General features: G+C 44.8%; 1 protein-coding gene across 4 annotated transcripts in view; it reads right to left on the bottom strand.

Annotated features, from left to right (window-relative positions):
- The window catches only part of CACNA2D3 (calcium voltage-gated channel auxiliary subunit alpha2delta 3), a 3,251,448-nt gene that overhangs the window by 1,876,777 nt on the left and 1,355,861 nt on the right, over window positions 1-18,810 (bottom strand). For all 4 annotated transcript variants that reach the window (XM_069643639.1, XM_069643642.1, XM_069643640.1 and 1 more), the window contains one exon: window positions 12,338-12,412. In XM_069643639.1, coding sequence (XP_069499740.1) covers window positions 12,338-12,412 — 75 coding nt within the window. The remainder of the gene's footprint in view (window positions 1-12,337; window positions 12,413-18,810) is intronic.

The raw sequence follows: 18,810 nt of genomic DNA, 5'->3' as shown, positions 1-18,810 counted from the left end.
AAAAACAGGTGGTTTCCACATGGTGTCAAAACACGCACAAGAAAGCTTAATTACCCCTCTTTTTGTCTACCTTGGAATTAGATCAGGGACAAGGAAAAAAGAATAACAATACATTATCTATTATATCTATCTAAGATTCACATCGAACAAAACATTTCTTCCAAAGAGTAAACAAAGTGAAAACACATTTTTAATCAATACATTTTTCACACATGGGTATAAGGTGGGTGCTTTCCACAAGGCACCTCACACATTTAAAAATAATTCATAATTAGAAAAACAAGTACTAAAATGTCCAGCAAAAAACACATTTTCTACTAATGGTGTCTAAAGTTAGTATAGTGACAGTTGAAACAGATCACCTTAACAAACTGTATTCAAAATATTGATTGTTAATTGTTTTGCCATTAGGGGGAGCATACTATGAATGTCCAGCATAGGAAGTGCTAGTGCTGTAAAACAAAAAAAAACATTGATTTGAATGTCTGTGGGATGTCTACATGTGTTTCGGCACACAGATTACATCAACACCATCCCTGGTGTTCTGCTGTTTTAGTTGTGGCCCTCTTCAGGACAGTATATTCTTTTTTGGGTTGACAACAAAGTTCAAACAAACAGATCCCCTGTTTTTTCACAGTGTTTCAAGTGCTGCGAGAAATGAGAGTGTAAAATTTGTGTTAGTGCCTGGTCTGGACAAAGACACAGTTAAAAAAACTCTTTTGGTAAAGATTCATGTATTTAGGGCACTTTTGTTACTCCCCTTTTTTCCCCTTATTCACTGACCTCTGTTTTCACTTATGATTGGACTAAAGCTTAGTTTCTTTAATGAAGAGAATAGGAAGTCACTTCCTTTTCGTGGGTTGCGTTATGCAGCAGTCTGTTTGTATTCTGCTTTTACAATTGGCCAACGTCTTAAGGAAGCCATTGTGTGATTATTGTGGATTTTTCAACATTTGTTTCTTTTCAAGTCGCTTTGCAAACCTATTGATAAATATAATCAGGTATTGTAAATTCTGAAAAACGTTTTGCTGCTTTTTAAAGTGGCACAGGTTATGTGGCAAATGTACTGACCTTCTGTTATTTGGACCGTTTATTTATAGATTTGGCGCCGAAAAGATGGGCTTCACAATCAAAAATTTAGCGCAGTCTTTCAAATAGATGCCACTTGGTCCTTGCGGTTTTTGCATACGTCTCGCCCACAGCTGTGGAAACAAAAGATGGGAGGGACGTTAGGGGAGTTCTTCCTTCGTTGTTGGGGAAAGAAGTATTGTTTTATCAAGAGGACGTGCATCTGTTTATACCTCTATGCATCCGCTTTCGGATTTTGGACGTATTCCGTATTTAAAAATGGTCTACCTGTGGAATGTAGATGCGAGCGTTGCTCACAGTGCGGCGGCTCTTTGCTGTTCACGCGTGGAAGTTGGTTCATCTTCCGCGGTGCCGGGAACTGTTACGGTAAACCTTCCGTGTTTCCGTGTCACGTGACTATATGTAATAACGTCTAGTCCACGTTGGTACTTGTTATTTAGATCGGATAGATGTCGAATTTGGGCGGCCATCTTCGAAGAGTCTCAAATGCAGTACATTCACTGTGTGGTGTAAAAAGACGGTCTTGAATGTACCGAAAAATGCGATAACATGTTTTATCATTACTGGGGATAATTTGTAAGAAAATCGGTGGTCCCACATTTCAGATTTGATTGACACTGATATTGGAATTTATATAATAATATACTGCTCATATAGATACGGCCAATGGATATCTCCGTGTTGGAGACCCCGCATACTCCTGATTGCTTGAAACTTATTGATAGAGGTGTGTAGTCGGAAAATCTATCAAATAAAGAAAGGATGTGTCTTTGCCTCAGTGCTTGAGGGTTTGTCAAGTAGCCATAGTGGATGGACTCTTAAATAGGGATGAAGTTTCACCACTTTATTAGAAGAAGATACCCCCTTCTACTGCTGAGTTTAAACCACTTTTTACTGTATCCAGGTCAAAAATCCATGTCTGCTCACATTTACGAAGTGCCAGACCTCCTCTTATTGAGATTTGGACCATGTGGATGATGAACCAGAAGATTTCACATGGCTTGTGTTTCAACTGCAGGTAGTGGGCAACCAAAGGTTTTTTTGGCGTTTGGTTCCTGATGTTTGTTCGATGTTCACCAATTCGTGTTTTAATATGTCTTTTGGTCTTGCCGATGTAGAAAAGTTGGCATAGGCACTGAATCGCATAAAAAACCCATTGAGAGTTGCAGTTTGTAAATGATTTTAATAGCCAATCTCTTCCTTTTAAGTTGACATTTTTCATATTTTTTGTTAGTGCACAGACAGAGCAATTGCCACATCTGAAGTTTCCAGTCACCGGTGGGAGGTCCCAAAGTGTTCTTTGTGTGTCCGTTTTCTTTATGGCCTGGGGGTATGTGCGGACTAAATTATTTCTCAGGTTTTTTTGTCTTTTGAAGGCAAATCTAGGAGGTGCTGGGTTGTTTTTATAATGTGCCAGTTTTTTAAGACTAATTTGCGTAGATTATGGCTTATGGGTCTGAAAGTCTTAACGCATGTCATCTTTTCCACAGTTGTTTTGTTCATTGGGTTGAGGCATATTTCACGGTTTCTGTTTTTTGCTCTTTTATATGCCATGTTGATTTGTTTTTTAGGGTATCCTTTTTGTTTTATACGTTTTGAACAGTTTCTCTGTCATGTGACATTGTGAACATGGGCCACCTCATATATCGTTTAGACAAATAGATGTACCACATTAAACCTTAAAATACATTTCCATCACCTCTGAGTGGGTAGCCTGCGCATGGCAAAGGGTATGTTAAGTGCGATTGTTGCAGTGTGTTTGCAACCTCTGTAACCATCTCTGGTATTAGTTTTGTGTTGGCATGGAAATAGCATGCAGTCTTACAACTGTGGGTTTGTAGACGGAGCAGTAAAGAGAATGAGCACACTTATTTCCCCTGCTGTCTCCAAATCTGAATGCAATAGACTTGTAAAAATTCCCCAAAGCTGTTAAAAAGTGTAGATTGGTGTAAGCCTTTAAGCTCTCATATTGCATTCATTGTACCTCAGTGTGACTTTTGAAATATGCCCCACTTACTAAATTACCCTCATTCTTGCAATAATACACCTATCAGATAAGGGAGAGGAACACATAGCACCTGCCTATTTTACATTGCATTTTAAAGCGTGTTTGGCAACATAAGAATGACCGCAAATGGTTATGTTTGATGAATATGTCTGTGATAGTGAATTAAGCTAAAACTATGCAAGTAATGCCATTTTGGCTTAGTGCTAATTTAATCTGTCACAACACTCACCCTAACAGCAAAATGTCTACAATGAAACATATCTATTTATTTGAAAAGCAAAAAAGGTCATCCCATTTTTTTCTTACAATGTTATGGGCGTCCCGGGGCTCCAGAGGCAGCAGCACCGGGGTTACTGTGCTCCACTTTATAGAGCCATATTGATGGTTTTCTCCCCTCCCCCAAATTTGGGAAAGACTTATGCATTAGGAGGGGTGTTGGTTCCTGGCCACCTGATTTGGTAACATGTTAACACTACAGCTACCAGAAACCCTAGAGACTGAAAGAGCAACTAATTGGCAACACCTGAATATAAGTACAGCATCCATGATGATTGTTTGTGACAAGAAAGCGCTAGGAGGAGAAGAACAACAGAGCAACTGAACAGCAGATGGGATCCAACCCTGTTAATACTTGTTCCATTTTTGGGATTCAACCCTATTAATACTTGTTAATTTGTTTTTGGGATCTAACCCAGTAACTTTTTAAATCAGGTATATTTTGACTGGGAACTGGAGTGTGCGCCTCACCAGCCCCTTTTTTTCTTACAATATTATTTGAAAAGCATTTGCTTATAAGTTGAAGGTTTGGGCTGCTGCAGAATACTTGTGAGGGCCAAATGGTTAATTGCCTATTTTAGGGGTTTGGGGCATACTTAACCCCCAAGACTACGCCTAAGGTAGTTTTGTATTTATTAACTGCAAAGGGATGTACAATAACAGGTGTTAACTATGACAGACGGGCAGAACACAATATGAGTTCACCCTTTTACCATATCAACACATGTTTACAGAACAGGTATATAGATATATGACGTAGTTGGTTAAGGAAGGTGGACAGTGGTTTGACTGCCTTACTAACTTTGACTTTCTTACACGCAGCAGTTATGTTGTATGAGGATTTTAGTGATGTGGCAGGTATAGCTATATATGCATGCATGTATGTATTGGATTTATACTGCACACATCTACATTTCAAGCAATGTAAAAAAGAGGAGAACCGGTGGAGGAGTGGCCCTAATACGACGCCAGTTTCACATACAGATCTTCAGAGAACCTCGAAAAATGTTCATGAAAAAGGTAAAATTCGGGCACAGTCGATAAAATGAGTGCTGTTTACTTAAGTAATAGCTTCATCTGTTATTTATTGTGTAACGAAGATAGCCTATAAAACACATACAGTGGCTGGTTATGGGATGAGACAAAAGAAAGCACTCCAATGTCATACATATTCCATCAGTTTACACCTTGCCCAAAGCCCTCATGTGTGCAGTGCAGAGCCACCCTTGCTACACCACTAAGCAAAGCAGAGATCTTAGAAGCTGCAGACAGGTTAGGTTCTTCAAGCGGACCTGTACAATGTAACTAAAGGTATTTGAATGATTTATTTGTTTATGCATTCATATATTAATGAGGTAATTTATATTAAGAATACATGCCACTGAGATGGCTTGGATGCCCATAGAGGTTACTGAAGTGAAACCTAGAAAGATCTCGTTTGATGGCAGATTAAATGCTGCCATGTTCACTGAGGTCACACAAACACTGCAAAGGTGACTCTTAACCCTCCCTTTGCCATTCTCAGGCTACCCACTCACAAGACGTTCACACGAATCTCAAGGTTGCACTGTGAGTCTTCAATTTGCTTAAGAGTTATAGGAGGGCGAGAGGGGCTTATAATTAGACCGTCTATATATGGATACTTTATAATTATTTCACAAAGACTAAAACACGAATTATACCTATGCATGCACAAGACGAACAGTGCTCTCCTCTTTAAATGTCATTTAAATTCCTCAAAAATCGCAATGTTCAACAGCACATCCCAAAAATAAGCTATGTTATCTTGTGTAAAAGCCAATACTCGAACCACCCGAATTAGGTGTGGCTTGACTCTCATGATCTCATGAAACACGTGTGTATGGGTGCGTTATAAATGCCATATCATATCATATCAAACTTTTCCAGAGCCTTGTAAGAGAAAGTAGATATCACAGAGGAGTAAATAATAAGGGCTATGTGAGTCAGGGCAGACTCCTGCCATGCCAAAAAACCTTATCAAATGCCATTATGCCCTGTTGGGGCCTGGCATTCACTGAATGGCAATTGGGCGTGTTACACTTGTTTTTCTTTTCCCAGAGATCTTGTGCTGGAAAAAGAAACATGTGAAAACAGTCTTGGGGTGCTGACGATGGGGGATTGGTGCTGGAGAGTGTGGTAGGGGAAAGTGTGAACGCGTTTCACACCCCAAAACTGTGAACCTTTGGATAAAACAACCACAAAATTGTGCAGGTCCAGGGTCAGGCTGAGGGGGTCATTACGACCCCGGCGTTAAGGGGTTAATGCGGCCATAAAAGGCTGCAGCACTGTTAACCCCTTAACGCCTTACTATGAGGTCCCTTTGCGGCTCCCGACCTTAACGGCTGCTCTGGACCAGCCGTTAAAGTAGGGACCTGCAAAGGGGCCTTGATGGCAAATACGATACCGCAATTCCCTTTGAGCCCTATGGGGCAAAAATGGGAATGGGGAAGGGCCATGGAGAAAGGGGGAATTACTGCCCCGCCAACCTTGGAATGGGGTGGTAATTCCCCCTTTCTCCATGGCGGACTCCGGCATGGACCATGGTGCTAATAGCACCATGGTTTAGCGCCGGAGTCCTAATATGGGCCTGTGCCATAAGATTGTCTCGGGTCCGAATTAAAAAGTGGCCCACAGTTGCAAATGGCAATACATTCCTTTTGTGAGAGACTATTTGGATACGTTTTATTGATAAAATGTGATGTAAATTGTGCAATTTAAAGAATATTTACTCAGCAACAGAGGTCAACACAACTATCCGCAAAGTGAAGTAACTCAAACTGTCCCTCATTGGCCAAAAAGTGGTCTACTAGCATTTTGCATTTTTGGTTTGGGCATTGCCCTACTCCCCTAAAAGCCAGTCCAAGCCTCTGCAGGCCACCTTTGGAGGAGTTTTCTCCTACTTGTGGTTAAACAATGGGCCTCATTACGAGTTTACTGGGTACCGGGTCCGGGTTCCTGGAATGAGGAGTTACCGGGCCATTCCGACCTTGGAGGGCCTGCTAATTCCCTTTCCTGGAACTCGGACCCGGTACATCCCCATTCCCATTTGAGCCCCCATAGGGCTTAATGGGAATGGGGAGAATGCTAACAACGGTTTTACCAGGCGTCCTTAGCTGGGTACGCAAGCAGACCTCGTAATGAGGCGATTGGGGGTTAACGGCGCATGCAGCTCTACCGGCGCTGTTAACCCCCTACCGCCTGGGTCGTAATGAGGCCCAATGTCTGTGCATACAGTTAAAATTGGGAAATAATCGAATTCTCTTTCATTTGCTTTATTTTATCAGCACTGTTTATGTTCGACAAGACTGACCATTATAAGGAGTGCCATCATTTCCATTTGCAAAGTTTTAGGGGGAAAAACGCATGTACCAGATAGCGTGTGCATGGTTAATTGGAGATCTGTAAATCATGTGAACTGTGGAAACAATTGCTCACATACAAAGGTGTATTTCATAAGAATGTATTTGCCTTGGGGCAATTTAGCCGGGGGTATGGGGAGTAAATCTGGTGCAACATTACATTGAGCCTCATTACATTACAAGTATGGAGGTAACCATGCCCTATAGGGCTCAATGGGAATGGGGAGGATGCTAACAATGGGCCCGTTAATGATGGGCCCATTGTTAGCATCCTGGTCTGCTCGCGTGTCCCGCTAAGGACGCCTGGTTTTACCAGGCGTCCTTGGCGGATCCTGCAAGCAGACCTTGTAATGAGGTGGTATGATATGATATGATATGATATGGCATTTGTAACGTGCCTATACACAAGTGTTTCAAGGCGCGACGAGGCAGGGAGGGGGGAAACAAGGGGAGACAGACAAACGATCCTACTAGGCCAGGTGTCATTCAGATCGCGCAAGTGCATGGGTAGAGGGGAAGGGAAAAAGTGCAGGGGGGAAAGGGAGAGGGGAAAGTGCAGTACAAAGTGATTAGTAAAATACAAGATAAAAAGTAGGGGCCAGCTGGTGGCAAGTGCATTATAAGTGCCGACAAGTGCTGGGAAGGGGGCTGTAGGGATACAGAGACAGTCCCGCAGTGCAGGGGTTGCCAGGGAGGCAGTGCAGGGGAGAGTGGCTGGGCCAAGGACCGAGATTGGTGAGTGGCCCAGTTGCTGATTCAGTGCAGTTTCAGTGATTTAGCAGGGGAGAGGGGGAGAGAAAGCAGAAGCAAAGAGGAAGGTTTTGAGGTGCTTCCGGAACCAGAGATGGTTCTCCTCAAGTTTCAGGGAGGCAGGAAGGCTGTTCCAGAGGGAGGCCCCTTCTGCAGAGAGGGATCTCCCCCAACTCGTTGCTTGGAGAAGCGGCTGACCCTGAGGGAGTTGGAGGCGGATGAGCGAAGAGCTCGAGAAGGAAGATATTTAGGAAGAGAGAGTTGAAGGTATTTTGTCCCAAGGCACCAGAAGGCTTTGTGGACAATGCAGAGGGTTTTGAACTTTATCCTCGCAGCCACAGGGAGCCAGTGTAGCGTTTTCAGTCCTGGAGAGATACGGTCCCTGGGCTTGAGGCCAAGGACAAGTCTCGCAGTCCTGTTCTGGATGATTTGCAGCGGGCGGAGAGTAGAGGCAGGCAGATTTAGATAGAGGCTGTTACAGTAGTCCAGCTTCGAGAGAACCAGGGCTCTGGAGACAGTGAGCTTCTGGGGGAAGGAGAGGAAAGGAAGGATACCTCTGAGGAGGTGCAGCTGGTAGTGTGACTTCTTAGAAACGTCAGAAATGTGAGGAGAGAAGGAGAGTGTGGAGTCGAAGATGACCCCGAGGTCTTTTGCCTTGCAGGTAGGAGCAGGAAGAGGGCCAAGTGAGGCCGGCCAGAGAGCTGCAGGGAAGGAGGGAGTGGGTGTGCCGATGAGTAGAATCTCAGTCTTACTGGCATTAAGGCAGAGGTCGTTGGCGGCACACCATTCCTGGATAGCAGAAAGACAGTCAGAGATGAGGGAAGGAGAAGAGGAGGCCCAGGGTAGCCTGAAAATGAGCTGGGTATCATCTGCATAGCACTGGAAGTTGGGGCAGAGAGCAGAGATGCGGATTGCAAGAAGTGCCAGATACTGGTTGAACAGCCAGGGAGAGAGGTTAGAACCCTGGGGTACACCACAGGTAGAGAAAAAGATGTCAGAGAGGAAAGACCCCAGTTGTACCTGGGAGGGTCGATTTGAGAGGAAAGAGGCCAGCCAAGCCAGAGCCTGACCAGTGATACCCAGGTTATCACGGAGACGGTTGAGCAGGATGGTATGGTTGACAGTGTCAAAGGCAGAAGAGAGATCGAGCAAAATGAGAACACATGGAATGTTAGAGTCAAGGTTCGAGAGTAGATCCTCACGGATGTTCAGGCGAGCAGTTTCCATGCTTCTGGCGGCTCTGAAGCCAGACTGATGGTCATGAAGGCTACCAACAGATTCAGCATGGAGATTAAGCTGGGAGATGGCCAGTTTCTCCAGGAGCTTGCCCAGGAAGGGAGTGATAGAGATTGGGCGATAGTTAGCTGGGCAGGAAGGGTCGGAAGAGGGTTTCTTAAGAAGGGGGTGCACAAGGGAGTGCTTGAGAGGGGATGGGAAGACTCCAGAGGCGAAGGAGTGGTTGCAGAAGTCAGCAAGGGCAGGATCCAAGGAGTCAATGTGGTCCTTGATAGTTTTGGAGGAACAGGGGTGGACCTGTTTTGATGAGACTTTCATAGATCGGACTTGTTTCGAAACCTCGTCAGCAGAGAAAAGGGGAAAGGCAGAGAAGGGGAGAGGAAGGGTGGCTGCAGAAGGGCCAGAGGACGGGCAGGGAATAGAGGGGGGGAGGTGATAGGAGGAGAGTGAGGACAGGATGTCCTGAGTTTTTTAAATTAAGTGGGAGGCCAGTGCCGTACAGAGGGCCTGGGAAGGGACAGGAGAGGTAGAAACTGCAGCAGGGTTGGCCAGCTCCTTGCAGATTTTAAAGAGTTCGGCCGAATTGTTAGATGCCGCAGTGATGCAGGCTTGGATAAGGGCTCTCTTCTTGGTGAGAACGGAGAGCCGGTATTGCCTTTGTAACAGGCGACAGGCCATTTTGTCAGAGGATGAACATGAAGCACGCCATTTCCTCTCTGCCACCCTGCACTTACGTTTAAGGGTGACGAGATCCGAGTCATACCAGGAGTTGCATTTGGCTTTGGGCTTCAGGCGGATTCTCATTACAGGGGCAAGGATATCAAGAGTATCAGATATAGCAGAGTGGAGAGAGTAGAGGGCTGTGTCAGGATAGGAGTCAGCCGAGGGGGGAAAAGGGGGCGAGAAGGTGGCAGCGAAAGCCTCAACTGACACACGCTTCATGGGTCGGATGACCGAGAAGGAAGGTGGCAGTGATGAGGGTGGCTTTGCCTGTGGGGTAGGGAGGGTGAGGTGGGAAGAAAGGAGAAAGTGATCACTCCAGGAGAGAGGAGTGGAGAGAGGGACAGAGAGGGGAAGGTCAGAGGAGATCAGGGCATCTAAGGGTGTGCCCTGCAGAGTGGGTCGGCCTAGACGGGAGAATAGAGAGTGAGATAGAGTCACAGAGGTTGCGAAAGAGTCCAGAGGGGGGACAGGAGGCATCCAGGTGGATGTTGAAGTCTCCAAGAATGAGGAGTTGAGTGGTTGAGGACAGGAGTGAGGAGGAGAGGTCCACCCACTCTGAGAGGAAGGAGGAAATTTGGCCAGGTGGCCGATAGATAGTAGCAATGGTAAGGGCATGGCTAGGAGAGAGAGAGAGAGTCGGCAGACAATACATTCAAAAGAGGAGTAGGTCTGCGTGGGAATAGCAGTGGCAGGAATCCACTCAGGGAAGATAATGGCCACACCCCCCCCAGCACGGAAGAGCCTGGGAACGGAGAGGATCTTGTAGCCGTCAGGTAGGAGTGTGTCAAAGCTGGTGACAGAGCTGGCCGTGAACCATGTCTCAGTGAGACCGAGTACGTCAAGGTCCAGTTCCTTGACGGCGGCAGAAGGCGGCAGATATCAGAGGAATGTTTGACGGCAGAGCGAGAGTTAAGAGTGGCAATGTGGAGAAGGTTGCCATCTTTAAAGGACTTCCGGGGAGGGGTACAGATCAGAGGTACTCCCTGCGGGGGTGAAGAAGGAGCAAGGGAGGGGGCAGGGAGGGAGGGTACAGGCAAGGTAGCCGAGGACAGAGGAGGGGGGACAGCAGGAGAGGAAAGGAAATTGATGAGGCGCGGGAAGCGTCTATCAAAGAGGTGAAGGTTGGCCTGAGGGCCTTGGACCAAAATGGTCCCATTAGCGTAGACATTAATGATGGCCCTAGAGGAGTGGAAGGAGGCCAAGAGGACATCCCAACGGGTGCCGCCATTAATAGGAGAAGAGGAGAAAGGAGAGAGCACAGAGACCATATGAAGGGTCCATAGGTCTGGCGAAGGCACGAAAAAGAGGATGTCAGTGAAAGTTTCCTTAGATGAGGCATTGGTGTAGGTGTCAGCGAAAGGGAGGCCTGGGTTGGAGACCAGGATGTCCTTTTTAAACTTTTCCCTACCAGATTTAGTGAGGAGAGCAGGATAGTCAATGGAGAAGCAGTTAGAAAAGATAGGAGAGATAGAGAGCACCATGGGATAGGAGGGAGGGGGGGACAGGACAAGCGCAAGCAGACAGGAAGAGAGCAACAAGCCCTAGTTTACCACAAATGCAGAACACAGTGAGCACAGTAATGCATAACAGGTACCCAGTGGAGAGGCCACCGAAGTTTGAGAATCCTGCGAGGGGAGAGAAAGTCCCCTAGTTTACCACACACTCAGGACACAGTGAGCATAACAGGTACCCAGTGGAGAGTCCACCTAAGTTTGAGAATCCTGCGAGGGGAGAGAAAGTCCCTAGTTTACCACACAATCAGGACAGAGTGAGCACAGTAATGCATAACAGGTACCCAGTGGAGAGGCCACCTAAGTTTGAGAATCCTGCGAGGGGAGAGAAAGTCCCTAGTTTACCACACACTCAGGACACAGTGAGCACAGTAATGCATAACAGGTAGCCAGTGGAGAGGCCACCTAAGTTTGAGAATCCTGCGAGGGGAGAGAAAGTCCCTAGTTTACCACACACTCAGGGCACAGTGAGCACAGTAATGCATAACAGGTACCCAGTGGAGAGGCCACCTAAGTTTGAGAATCCTGCGAGGGGAGAGAAAGTCCCTAGTTTACCACTAATAGCAGGGCAAAGTGAATTCAGGGCACCATGCGACTGAAGTGAACAGGTGTAGGTGCGGCGGGCAGAGGGAACAGGTGGAGCTAACAAGGTGGACCAGCACCAAGCATCCCCTGCGGACACCTGCAGACACAGTGGGAGCCGCAGCTGTAGGAGCCACCCTTTGCCTGAGGGGCCCTTAGCCGTGGGGGCTGCCGGGCAGTGGGGCTGCCCAGGAAGGTCGGTAGATAAGGGGGGGTGGGCGGGCAGGGAGGTGGGCTGTTGGAGGGCACCAGGAAGAGGCTGCAAAGGGTGGGGGGAGGGAGAAACACAACCACGCACTCGGAGCGCTCTACCAGTGCCGTTAACCCCCTACCGCCGGGGTCATAATGAGGCCCATTGTGTCAGGATGTTAAATAGTTTAGTCAAACCCTTAACATATTATCTGCAGTATGCCTATCATATAAATATTATTTCTAATAGCTTCCTTCTGCACCTAAGACCAGGAGAAACATCAGATTGAAAAGAAAAAGTAGACATAGGTCCCCTATAGCAACTAAACCTCAATCAATGACAGTTTTTAAATTTGTTTTATTTTTATGTATTTAGTGTATTTAGGGTGCATTAAACATCCTTTCACACTACCTTTAAAATACGTACAAAATCAATGTCAATGTATTCATTAGAAAAACAATATGTACTCTTTACCAACGAGGCAGGGTCCCCTGTATTACTTAGAAACCACTGACGTGCATGTCATTGCAACCATTTTCCTTTTTAGAAATCAGTGCATGCGTTCAGTTTAGTGGTACATTTTGTTTCTTACCTCTTTATTGTTCCTGTCTGCTTGTACTAATGTTCCATTGAGGCAGGGCTCTACGTACTGTAGTTCCTCATTGTACTATAAAAGCAAGACATTGCAAATCAATGGAGAGAATTCAGTACCATTATAGAAAGCCTTCAATTTAGACAACAAAACGAGTTTTTGACTTATGAAACATATTCTCAATTAAAAACAAATCTTAACAGTTTCAGCATTTAGACATCATTAACTACATAGTTATTCTTCCTGCACATAGGCCTAACTAAACCATCTGTGCAACATCAAATAAGGTGCATAGAACAGTGTTGATGTAGGGATGTTGTATTTTTATTGCTAAAAGTAGAGTGAGAGTAACGAGGAATCCCCACATGTTGGTGCCAGCCTTGGAGACTAACATTGCCAGTGTGTGTGTCCTGCTGAAATTTTGCCATCACACTGAAGCCAGATTATCTGCATGGGTAGCAGTAAGGGCTCTACATGAGGTGCTAGAGTTCTGACTGACCTTGCAAGGGACAAGATGACTAGTCTGCATGGGATAAAACTGTATTTGTTACTGTATATGTTGTATTAGTTGTTATGAATCATGCATACATTAAAATATGCATATCCCTCAGATCCTTGTTGCCTCCCCACAATCGAGATGGTTCCACTCAGTGAAAGGCCTTGGGCGGCTGTTGTTAGGTAAGAGTTGGTGCAGTCACACTGTGTGAGACTACACAACACTTGTCTGCTTGGCATTAGGTAACCCACCTTTTGATATAGGTCTGTACTACACAAGTTGGTAGTGTGACTGAGCAGCCAGGCTTACCTCAAGAGGAGTAAATGTGAGTTGTGGAGTTGTACAAATGAAATCGCTCAATACAAGTAACCAAGTAACACTTACACTCAAGGTTTTAGTCATAAATAGTTATTTCTTTAATTAGCACCAATTTTTAAATAAGCATTATTTTAAAAGGCAATTCATTGTAACAAGGTAAATATACTTTAAATTTACTTTTCAGAATCAAGACAAGTTAGTGGATAATCTTTGGATGGTTTATAGTCATAATGTAGAAAAAAAAATGTCGACTTACAAAAATGTAGAAAAAAAAATGTAGAAAACAATAATGTCGAAAACCTATACATATAATGAAGAGTCAATTTTTAGAAAAAAAAATGTTGAAAAAAAATGTCAATTAGCACTATCAATAAATAAACAAGAAGAGTATCAATTACTAGGGGGGGTCCCCCCCAAACCCCCTCACCCAACACCCCCCGGCCACCCCCCACCCCTCCACCACCCTCTCACCCCTCATACTCAACACATTTTAATTATATATATATTTTATTTTTTTGAAAAATTCCAAAAAATGTAGAAAAAATTCGACATTATTGTTTTTCGACATTATTGTTTTTTAAAAAAATAATTCAACATTTTGGGCCTCATTACGACCCAGGCGGACTTCGCGGTGCTAAATGCACCGCGAAGCATGGCGGAAAGCCGCCGATAGCGCCATGGGGGTTGGCGGATTTACCGCCCCATTCCGACCTCGGCGGAGCGGTAAATCCCCAATCCCCATTCTGCCCTTCCCCATTCCCATTTTTGCCCCATAGGGTATGATGGGAGTGGGGAAGGAGTTAATTACGCCACCGTAAAATACGGTGGCGTAATTAACAACGAGGTCCCGTAGCGCCATGGTTTTCTCCGGCTGGTAAAACCAGGCGGAGAAAACCTCCATGGCGCTACGGGAACTCGTAGTATGGCGGAGAGGTACGCCATGCACTACGCTGGCGTAATACCCTCTCCGCCAGGGTCCTAATGAGGCCCTTTGACTTTCTACATTATTGCTTTCTACATTATGACTGACCACCTCTTTGGATATGCTTCTTACATGATTCCTACACCCTGAGGTGACTTCAATTACAAGGACAGTAAGGGCTTTTATATATCACACTAGTAAACCTTGCAGATTCTGAGGTTTGAGAAAGGAAAGGTTAGGAAAATAAAATGGTTAGAACAGTTTAACTTTGAGGACAATTGAACCCTCCAATGAAGTATAGATGAGCCTTTCCCAGCAGTAACAATATTCAACAAGTTATCACCTATGAGGGACAAACAGTATCATAGTCAATGGACTAGAAGGGCATTGACTATGGGCAGGGGCAGGACAGCCAAAGTCATTGGGACACAGTCTATTGATCTGATGCACTTCTTAGATCAAAGTCTTGCACAAAGTTAGATCATGAGGCAATAAGCCACGAGACTGCGGGCCAATACCGCCCCAGGTAATGCCCCTGGGGCCGTAGTTACAGGCCCTAGCATAGCGAGGGCCTTAACGAAGCCCTGGGGGCATTACCGCGGGTGGTATTCGCCCGCAGTCGAGGAGCTTATTGCCATTAGTACCCCGGCCCGATAGATGTTTCGGAACAGAAAAAAAAAAAAAAAATGGCCGCCAGGAAAGGGAAAACATAGTTCGTTTTCCCTTTCCATGGTGGACATCGGGAGCGGGCGCGCTGGGAACACTCTGTTCCCAGCACGTCCGCTCCTGAGAAAAAAAGAAAAAAGAAGGTGAGTGGGGTGGGGAAGGAAGAAAAAAAAACGAACCGCGGTCTCTGGTGGTGGACGATGGAAGCCTCCAGCCATGGGGAGGCTCGGAGCGGGGATTGCCCGTTTTCAAGCCTCCTCATTGGCTGAGGGGCTGCCACACCCCTTGCCGGGAACAGAGTAGCTGGCACGCACGGCGTAAAAAGGAATACCGTGTGGTATGGCTCGCAAATGAGCCAATCACCGCGCTGTATTCCCGTTGCGCCACGCGTGCCGGGTACTAATTTCAGATAAATCACTGTAGGGTCACAAGCTGTAAAGAGCCTGTGTGAAGGGAGTTGGAATCAAGTCGAAAAGAAGGTAAGCCAATGCAATTTCCAAATGAGAAAAGCGCGGCTACAGGCAGTTAGGTATGTACCCCAAGCCTAATCAGTACTTCTGATTAGAAGAAGAGTGTTCCAGCTGGATTCTGTCTTACGGCAGCAGTGCAGACATAGTTCCTGAGTCTCATTTGTGGGGAAAAAAGAGAGGACGTCTGGAGGGCTCCTGCAGTGGTATTTGGGAGATCATCAGCAGCTATGGGATCTTTTAGGTTGAGCTGTACTTCACGGTTTTAGCGCTTAGCAAACTGCAGTGATGCAAATCACGGATACCGATTGGACTTCCTTCACTCCTTTGGTCTTGCACTTTGTTGAGGGGATTCTGGATCTGGAGGTTCTGCTTCTGATGTGTCCTTAGGAGTCTCCTGGAGCCTCGAACCGGATTTGTTACCACTGCAGACGTTTCACTCGACTACGGAAACTCAACCCCTGGCATTGGTCTTCCACAGCGATAGAGAGGCATAGCAAGTCAGGGATAGTGGTCCAGTGCAGTTGGTCTCAGAGTTAGTTGTTCCCACTAATCCAAGGGGAAAAATGTTTCCGTCCGGAGCTTCTCTGTCGAGGTGAAAAAGGAGTACAGCAGCAGGGATTCACAGAGCAATTCAAAAGTCCAGGAGGTTGCAGCAAGCTTTGTTCACGGTTTCTTTTTTGGGTGTTTCTCCCAGTGGTCGACTCTGCCTGTAGTCACAAAACCCTCACATTTTAAGCAGAGTTCTCCCATTCACGCACAGCCTAGACTGTTAACCACACAGCAGGGTGGCCGTCCTGAAAGGATAGCCAGCCAGCCAATCAGGACTAGTTGAATTTAGGCATTCGTACACAAAAGACAGGGGAGTTTCGGGACCCTCCTTCACATCCTGTCCTTCCAGACACACTGGAGCCAGGGGTGGGCTTCAGGGTTGAAGCCACCAAAGGCAAGTCATAAAAAGGGCTCAAACCTGTCTCAACGAACAGAGTAAAATCCAAGAAAGACCTCACAAACTGAAAATGGTGAAAAAAGAAGACAGATGCCATTTTGACAGAATCGTCACCCATGGGTGCTCTACTGCAGCTGAGGGTTCAGCCTGTGGTAGAAAAGAACAATGGTAGGAAAAAGTAAACCACTGCCACCTGCCATTTAAAGTAGTGAGGGTAACATAAAAATGTTACATGAGAAAGTAGGATAAGGGTAACCCCCCCCCAGCACTCCAGATAAATAAAACCTAGTAAAACAAATGTAATCAAACATATACACACATTTGGATGATTTATACTTTGTAATGATTTTATCAGCGCTTCTGATGTGATATTCTATATGTGTAAGGATATTACCCAGTTAATTCTTGCCTGGGGCACACACAAAAAGAATATAATTGATTGATTGGATCAGTGTATGGGGTAGGTTTGACACTAGATTAATCTAAATTGTTTGCAAAAGAATGTACAACATACAGACCTGGTGATTGTTAATAGTTGTACCCCTTCTCTTGCAGTAAGCTGACGTCTGGGAACTACTCTGAGACTTCCCCACTATAGATCTGGTGTGATAATTACTGGGCCATGTTCCTTGGAACTTGGACCAGTTATAGCACAGGCAGTATTTAGTTGAGATCTGGCAGGATTGTGACCTGTCTCTGGACATGTAGATTGACTTGGCAAGAAGGTCTTGCTTTGTTAGCTGAGAACTCTTGAGAGATTTCGTGAACATTCTAGATTTTCACAAGTGTTCAGTGGCCAACACTTGTGCATCCTGTTGTCTGGATTACTGTAATGCGATATATCTTGGTTCGGCGAAAATGCGATTAGCCTAGTTGCAAAATTCTGCGGCTACGTAGCTATCAAGATCAAATTTTGCCAGCACTCAAAACACCTACAGTTGAAAGCATTAGGTTACGTGCACAAGGCTAATTAGCGCCGTGGCCTCTTTTCTTTAGGAAATGCATCATATATTATAGACCTTCAACAATGCGTAGTTGCTCGTCTACCGGACTCCTGGCAATTCCTAAATCCAGACTTCAGAATTGGGCTTGTACAGTCAGTAAATGCAATTGCAATGCCTTTGCTTATTCGCTCCACAGAATACCACTTGGAGTTTAGACGTAAGCTGAAAGAATGTCTGTTTCCTAAGTAATTGGCAGCAGTTACTTTTAAAGAGCTATTATCGACTTGGTACTGGAAATGATAACTTTAGAAGAGTTGCTAGTTCCAGGAATCCTTTTACTGAGATGATTTGTTTTATGCAATATGACTTCATTTATCATACCATAACATTCCATTATTTCTCCATTTTATTTTATAGGGTTTTAAGGCAACTGGATTTTTCATTAATTCATCTTCAGTATTATTATTTCTGTTCAATATTGGTATGTTGTCCCTTGTGGTGTCATTTTTGAGTTACCACAGATAATGTCTTTCCCTTAATTATTATTAGCTGTGATCAATATTATTCTTTTTTTTACTTTGTCAATTTTAATTATGAACAATGGTTTAGTCACTATGTTAATGTGCTATGTATCATGAATTACTTCAATGTTTTATTAATCTTGATTATCATTATTCCTAATCAATATACATTTTCTTGTCACTGTGGTATTTTTCATGAATTGCTTTGCTTCTTTTTTTATTCACCCTGATCTTCATTATTTCTGATCAATACTATTTTTGTGACTTATTTATGATCAATACTATTTTTGTGATTGTGGTACTTGTTTCTTAATTGGCACAGGAAGGGGTAAATTGCACAAGATTTGACAATGACTGCTACATCAAAAATGCTCACATTTTATCAGTGGTTGGAGTGGGCGGGAGAGTGGTGTTCCTCTACTTTAAAAACAAATGTTTTACTGTTCCTATACTAGCATAGGAACACGTTTAAACTTGCAGTGAACATTCCCTTAAACAGCGTGTGTGTTTGGGGTTTGGATTGCACGTGGGAGGTGGCATGGCAATAGGGTTTGTGTGGAGTGGCTGCAGGCCAGCAGGGAACATACCTCCACTACCTCTCTTTGTACACTTCGACCACTGCATATTATGTTTCTCTTCAATGTAACTAGAGCAATCAGCAGTCAACAATCAATCAATCAAGAGAACCCATTGCCTGGGAGTCCACACTGTCACCAAAATGGCCTCCAGATAAACTAATTTGTGCAAACAAGAAAGTGCCCACCACCTACAAGGATCTCAATCTGAAAAATAAAATAGTCACTGGCTGGTGCACCTGGTGCATTCACTAGTGCATTCACTAGTATGCTAATCAGCAGTTAACAAGAAAGTGCTTCTCCAACTGAGCCCACAACATCATCTGATTTCATTCAGTTGGAAAAGAAAATGACTTGCACTGTGCTGTTGGAGACCATCTTTGATGGTGCGGTACATGAGAAGGGACAAGAACTACAAAAAAACAAGATGATGCAGACAAAGCGATTCCTGGAAAAGAAAGTGGCAATGGTGGTGACAGTGGTGAAAATGCCTAAGGACGTTATTCCTCGCCATTGCCACTTCCATGCGTTTATGAGGATCCCATTTACAACTCCGGGCTCCTGCAGGCCTTGGTAAAAGGAACAAGAGTTGCTATCATACACTACTAAGAAGGT

This window comes from Ambystoma mexicanum, chromosome 2p (assembly GCF_040938575.1).
Source record: "Ambystoma mexicanum isolate Mex_15411 chromosome 2p, UKY_AmexF1_1, whole genome shotgun sequence".
Lineage (NCBI taxonomy): Eukaryota > Metazoa > Chordata > Amphibia > Caudata > Ambystomatidae > Ambystoma > Ambystoma mexicanum.
Note: the sequence above shows the minus strand (reverse complement) of the source record. Positions and strands in the feature narration are given on the sequence as shown.